At 34.4% G+C, this 7,295-nt stretch overlaps 1 protein-coding gene and 1 long non-coding RNA gene across 2 annotated transcripts; both read right to left on the bottom strand.

Moving 5' to 3' along the window:
- Window positions 1-2,097: 2,097 nt before the first annotated feature.
- Window positions 2,098-2,691, bottom strand: LOC122298624. Its single transcript, XR_006239477.1, has 2 exons — window positions 2,557-2,691; window positions 2,098-2,475 (listed from the first exon to the last, which is right to left on the bottom strand). It is a non-coding gene; the product is annotated as an uncharacterized LOC122298624 (long non-coding RNA).
- Window positions 2,692-2,836: 145 nt separating this feature from the next.
- On the bottom strand, window positions 2,837-4,338 carry LOC122298994. Its single transcript, XM_043108835.1, has 5 exons — window positions 3,966-4,338; window positions 3,634-3,875; window positions 3,300-3,521; window positions 3,146-3,212; window positions 2,837-2,841 (listed from the first exon to the last, which is right to left on the bottom strand). Exons 1-5 carry the CDS (start codon window positions 4,336-4,338, stop codon window positions 2,837-2,839), a joined length of 909 nt encoding a protein of 302 aa, XP_042964769.1.
- Between the last annotated feature and the right edge of the window lie 2,957 nt (window positions 4,339-7,295).

Raw genomic sequence — 7,295 nt, forward strand, 5'->3', positions numbered from 1 at the left:
TATATATAGATATATCTATATATATATATATGTTATGTTAGCCAGTTCGGCGGTTTGATCCTAGCTCAAACTAAGACTAAACCGGCTGACATTAGTGTCACTCATTTTATACTGCTGGTTGACCGATTCTCCACTAGTTCGAGCTCATTCCTCACTTCAGCAGTCGGTTTACGTTGGTGACGATTGGTCTGATTGGTTCCTACATGTACACCCGTTGTATGCACATTCTCTTTGTAAAAAAGTGAGTCCTACTAAAAAGAATGAGTAATTTTTTTTAACACATTTTCAAATAGTAATTTACGTTTTTACAAAGAGATTGTGTGTGGGAGTACTTGTCTGTTTGAAACTTTACTCTTTAATTATATATCATGTGACTTTACGGGTTCTCCAAGATATCTTTTCATTTTTCTGACTTCCTGACTATTATTCTTATATATTTAGGGCATCTAGTCAAAAGACTTTTTAATTAGTTTGCATTCAATTATTTCATGTTTTGGAGACTTTAGCTGACATAATTAAGGAGGCAAGTAAGTACAACAGTTATTCCATCAGTGTCTTGAGCAATTAATATAAACCTTTTCAATAAGAGACTATATTAATCCTTTTTGACAGACTCGAAGTCAAGCATCTTAATTCTGATGAGAATTTTCCTCGTCTTTAAAGAAACTCGTGTTCCAACTAAATTTCAATGATTTCGTTTAGGAATATTTCCACCTTCTATTCATGATGTCTATAATTTCGACGTAAAAGATAATTTCGTGGAAAAGGAGAATTTTCCTGATGCAAATACCAGAACAATTGCCTCCTAATTATTAAGGCTTAGACCATAAATTCAATACTAATTAATTTGGTCCCTGATGATCTCAACCTGTTATTTCTCCAAGATACTAACTAAAACAACCAATTAACTTGTCACTAAAAAATATTTCAATCTTCAACATCTGAATTTACAAATTAATATTTTCTAAACAACCAAAAAGTGACCATTTGGTCGGTTTGACAGAGAAATTGAGCTAGAAACTTAGATGTTCGATCTCATCTATGTATACTACAAAAAAAAGCAAAATTGGCGGCGTTTATAGCCGCGACATTTTTTTATGCGCCGGTAGTTATATAAATTTACCGGCGCTTAATGTTTCTGCCGGTAAATTTTTTAGATTCCCGGCGTTTACTTTATTACGCCAGTAATAATATTTAGGTTTAGCGACATTTACATTAACGCTGCCAAAATAGCAATTATGCATCGGGAAATTAGTAGTTTCCCGGCATTTAGATTGTTACGCCGGTAGTAATATATGTTTTTGGTGGCATTTAAACAAATGCCAATATATTATTAATTTTACGCCGTTATATTAACCGTGTTTGCCGGCATTTTTAATCCACCGCCAATAATAATATATAGCATCAACGGCATTTCACAAAACGCCGACAATTGATAGAGTTTACGCAGATAAAATAATGAGTTTTTTGGCGTTTATATCGTTTGAACAAATGCCGGCCATTGATTAACTTTACGCTGGTAAATAAGTAGTTTTCCGGCGTTTATATTGTTACGCAAGTAATAATTATATAGCATTGGCGGCGTTTACCAAATGCTGAAAATTGATCAATGAAACACCGTTAATTGATAAATGGGCCAAAGTATTTATTCTGACGTCGGTAATAATATATAACGTCAGCGATGAAGGCTATTATAAATTTATTGATAGTAAAATAAATAATAATAAAAACTTATTTAAATGATACGAAAATACCCACAAAATCTTAGTTGAATTTCTAGGATGCCCTACCTGTAAATGCCATATATTGCATTCCGGTTCTAGAGGGAGGGAGGTTAAATAGAACTAAAGAAGAGAGTTCGCACGTCGAGATCTTAATGTGACGGCGATTAATTTCTTTCCTTTAATATTTAATAAGTAATATACAATATAGTAATGTAAGTATTGTGCATTCATTTTAAAAATTGTGCAAGTGTCGTACAATATTCATTTTGAAAAAAAATCGTCTATTATTAAAAAATTAATCTTTTAATATGGATCTCATATTTATTCTTTTTTTTAAAAAGAATATGGCGTTTGCAAATTTTATGACAAAATATGTTAAACATCATACTAAGATTCACAACTTCCAAAAAGAGTAGTAAAACATATGCATAATCCAGCACTTATCCTTTTATAATCCGTCCTAATTCCAACTTAGCAAAACAGAGCAAATGTCGATATATGACATAACCATTAATTTAATCTTAACTAAGGAAAGCTGCAAATACCATTAAACAGAGCAAACGTTGATATATGACAAATACCATAAATATAGTCTCAATTATAGTCTAACTTGTAATCCTGACCCTCAATCATTGTCCTCATCATTCTCTTCCGCCTCTTCATCTTCCTCTTGATCTTCCTCCTCTTCAGCATTTTCCTCTTCTTCATCTTTCTCTTCCTCTTCATTCTCATTTTGATTTTTTCCTGAAGCCTGAATATAAATTCACATTAGGGTCCAAAAATTTCAAAATAGGGTTGATTGATATCAACTAAACATATGTGGGGTTCTCACCTGTGCATGCACGAATGTGTTTACTAAGTTCCGCAAGTCAATTAATTCGTTCCGCATTTTATCAAACTCTTCCTTTGATATACCATTTTCTTGGTTTGAAGTTGGTAGTGAATGTTGACAAGTTTGCTTTGTAGGGATTGGCCCAAACCCCAAACCGCGCACACGTCCGGGCCGTTCTAGGCCCATAACTTTCGAGTAAACATCATCTGATTTCCAAGTCATGGTTCCTCCAGACCCCATTTCTATAGGATTCGCATCCTGTGTTAAAAGTTCCTCCATCTCAACCTGTAATAGACAATAAAAATACACATTATTCTCCATCTTATAAATCCATTAAAATTAAAAAGTAATAAATTTGAAAATAAACATACCACTTTCTTTCTCGTTTCATCATTGTAGTGTGTGCCATCCTTTTTCTTATGGGTCTTGACAAACAACTGGGCTCGACTTGGCAATGCTCCAGTTGATTTTTTCTGCTTCCAATATTTTAGATTAAATACATATATCGAAAACAAAGAACTAACAAATATTCAACAATAAATAAATATTAATTAAATAAATACCACATCATGGGCATATCTTGCTAAACTTTTTGATCCTCCACTGTGAACAATCACCTGCTTCTTACGACATTCCTTGTTTTTATTACATTTTGACTACAATATCACAAAGATTATGAGAATTATGAAAATAACTAGTTGGTTGACTTTATAAATCTATAACAAAAATGTGCGCAATGTTACCATATATTCTGGATCGAACCAAAGATTAGCCAACTCTGCCAGTTGCTCTAAGTCCACCATATCGGGACTTGCCCTTGCCACAACTTGTGCTGCAGAGGTGTCTTTTTCATTAAGTAACTTTTTCTTCAACTCATGCTTGTAGTCTTTCCATTTCTTCCCCAAGTCCTTTAGTATCCATTTTTTGAATACATCCAATTTGTCATCGGGAACTTTAAACTTGCCCTATAGTCAAAATAAATTTACACAAGTGTGTGAGTAACTTTCTAAAAAAAACTTCAAAATATACCTATTAATTATTAATAATGTTTTAATATGATTTTATAAAAAATCATACTTTTATAAGACCCCACGCTTCCTCCTTCACGGTATTAGGCACCGACCTCCAATCTTTGTAAATTATTGGAACCAACTTATTACTTCTCGCTATCAGACCACCAAACCTTACCACCTTTGAGTCTTGCTTTTTTATAGGTTGACCAAGAAGATTAATCTCCATTTCAATGCGCTCCCCTTCTGGAAGATGCCAAATATCAGGAATCGAGTGCAATTGTCTCTTTACTCGATCGCCATTACTATCTGCAAAAATGGATTTAGTTACATTGTTAGTATTTTGTAAATCTTCATTCATAGTTAAACAAATAATAAGTAAGAAAAACATAAACATACCTACGACGACGACGAAGCGATCTCCAATGTCGAAACACAAGTTGACATTTTCTGCTTCTAAACTAGGTGCTACTGGTACAGATGTGCATGGCTCGGTCTCTCTTCTCATCTCCGTATGTGTGGATAGTTGTCCTCCCATTTGGCTAGATGGAGAAGGTTGGGTCTCTTGCTGTGAAGATAATGATGGTTGTGAAGGACAATCTATAGATGGTGATGACTCCACCATCCTATTAATGGAAAGGGGTGGCCCATCGACAGAGGGTAATAAATGGGCCGCTCTATCAGATTGTGTCTCGCTATGGACAGCTTGTAGTCTAGTAGATTGTCTTCTCAAGTGTGGTATGGTAGTCTTTGCCTTCTTTTTTGGACCCATTGTACCTATACAAAAAAAAAAAAAAATGATTATATGCAAATCAATAGATTTTATAATATTTTGAGCATGATATGAGGTAGATTTATGTGATAAGAGATATCATATTTTTTTAAACAAAATTAAAGAGAGGGTAGTCACATGTCCATTAGTGACCCCCGTCCAAATTTATTAATAAACCCTCACTTGTGGCGGAGGAATACCATAGTAACAATCAAAGTACCTGGATTTTACAAAAATATATAACAAAATTAAAAAACCCAAGTACTAACAAAACGATATAGCAAAAACAGTACCACTAAACATGCCTATATAAAAGAAAATTGATGTAAACAAGCCTATAGAAATATAAACGAAACCTCAACACTATTAGCGAGTTTCGATTGTCATTCCATCTATGTCGTTTCGTGTCCACACAATATCGTCAATACCAAGTTCAATAGCTTCATTGTTGGAAGTGTTAATACAATATTCATTGACTAAATATTCATCCTCATCGTCGTCAGTCACTTCCTTTTCACCAGTGTCATACATGTCTCTTGGTTTTGTCTTAACGACGACAACCCAATTTGGGCATCTTTCATCTGCCACATAAAATACTTGAGATACTTGGGAAGATAAAACAAATGGATCATCAGTTATCCGACTATCAGTGTGTACTAGATGAGAAAAATTTACAATAGTAAAGCCAAACTCGTCCTCCTTGAAACCTCTACCTCGAGCAACGTCTGCCCAATCACATTTGAATAACACATATCGGGACCCATCATAATACATAACCTCAATTATGCGTGTTAATTGGCCATACCAAGCAGGGCCATCTTGATCAGTACACACACTAACACCACAATTCTGAGTTAGATATAAAATTATAATAACATTATCTTATATGTAATATATATAATAAAATAATATTATATATTATATATTATAATTATATATAATATAAAAAAATATTGTATTATATATTTTAATTATAAAAAGAATTGAAATATTTGGATGAAATATTTATTAGAAGGAAAGAGGCCAACTTTTACATTACGGTGAATGATTTTAGGATCACAATGACCATGCAAATAAGCAAGCCCCCTTGCATATCCTAATGCAATGCGTTTTCATTTTTGGATGGAGAGTTTGAAGCAGTTGTTGGAGAATTTGGGTTGGCTAAATTGATGGATTACAAAGATACTCATGTCACTACTGCTATACATGGCACAATTGGGCATATAGGCTATAGCACCGGAGTACCTTTCAAGTGGAAAGTATTCAGAGAAGGAAATAGGCCAAATGAGGAACGAAAAGTCTAATAAACATGGGGCGCGCGTTATGTGTACGTGTATATAGCTGAGTTCCCTCAAAATTTTTCCACAACAAAAACGGGTCCTGAGCGGCAACTTCAAACTTTTGTCAAATTTTCAATCAAAACTTGAATCTCCCTCTCATTTCTAATTAACCCTAACCCGCTGCAACTCATCCATCCCTCCCATAAACTTAAGCGTTTTGTCAAGCCGGAGCTTAATTCCTCACGTCAGGCCGGAGCTTAATTCCTCACGTTCTCCCTTCGTTCTCATTTTAATAAGTTTCTGTCAAGCCGGAGCTTAATTCCTCAAGTCAGAAAAACCATGGAAATAGCCCAACCAACGTAAAACCATGGAAACAGCCCAACCAATGTAAAGCCAGCAACGTAACTCTATTTTTCTATGCAAAAAACAGAGCAATCCAGTCAAATGTAAATCTGTTTTGCTATGCTTACCGTTGCCTCTGCTTTGCAGTTATTTTTCTATAGTCTGTCAGGATCCGTAAGCTTTTTTACTGGTTTGGTATTCATCTATGTCTTCTATTTATTTTTATTGGTTTGGTATTCATCTGTGTTGTTGATCTATTTATAATTACAAGAAATAGATATGTTTATTTTGTTAAATTTAACTTAGTTGTGATTTATGCCAATGATCCTTTTTTTCAGACCAAAACGCAATCGGACCATCTCTTGCAAGCTACAGGCCGGGTAACATCTCTCTATATATATATACACATGACCCCTTGCAATTGTTATATACCTTTCTATCTGCTGTGCATGATGTTTTTGCTGCATAAATTGTTGGAATATATATACAAAACATCCGTGCATGTAAAATCTTAAGTTTGCCTCGGATATTAACAAATAATCAGAGTGAATGATATTTTATCATAAAAAATTCAATTATTTAATGTCTAATTGCATTTTGTAATGATTATTCTTGTTTATATATGCCTCATTTCAATATTGAATATAACTTTCATCATGACCATATTCTTGATAGGGAACCTGTTGAGCTTCCCTCAGTGGACATGTTTGTGACAACTGCGGACCCTGTGCTAGAACCTCCTATCATCACTGTAAATACAATGCTCTCTTTGTTGGCAGTAGATTACCCAGCTCACAAGCTTGCTTGCTATGTCTCGGATGATGGCTGTTCTCCTCTTACCTACTATTCCCTTGTCGAGGCCTCAAAGTTTGCCCAACTTTGGGTACCATTTTGTAAAAGGTATGATATTTAAGTTAGAGCTCCTTTTAGATACTTTTCTAATGATCAGGTTATAACGCTCAGTAATAGCACAAAGGAGTTCCAACATGAAAGGAAAAGGATGAAGGTAATAATAATTAATATTCATACCTGCCAGAGTTAGATTAATATTTCTAAGTATTTACTAATTAATTAGGTATAACTTAAAGAGCCAAGCTACCTGCTTTTTGTCTTTATCTCACGTAGGACGAGTATGAGCATCTTTGCCACAAAATTGAGGTTGCGGTCCAAAAATCTGTGCCAACTTGTGATTTTACCGGGGATTTTGCAGAATTCTCTAGTGTAGAATGCAACAACCATCCAACTATTATCAAGGTAATTAACTGACTTTCCATTCGACTTGGACATATACTTATTTATATTAAGAGCAGTGCAGCACGGGTTCGGTCCCCATCG

Source organism: Carya illinoinensis, chromosome 16 (assembly GCF_018687715.1).
Source record: "Carya illinoinensis cultivar Pawnee chromosome 16, C.illinoinensisPawnee_v1, whole genome shotgun sequence".
NCBI classification, from domain to species: Eukaryota; Viridiplantae; Streptophyta; class Magnoliopsida; order Fagales; family Juglandaceae; genus Carya; species Carya illinoinensis.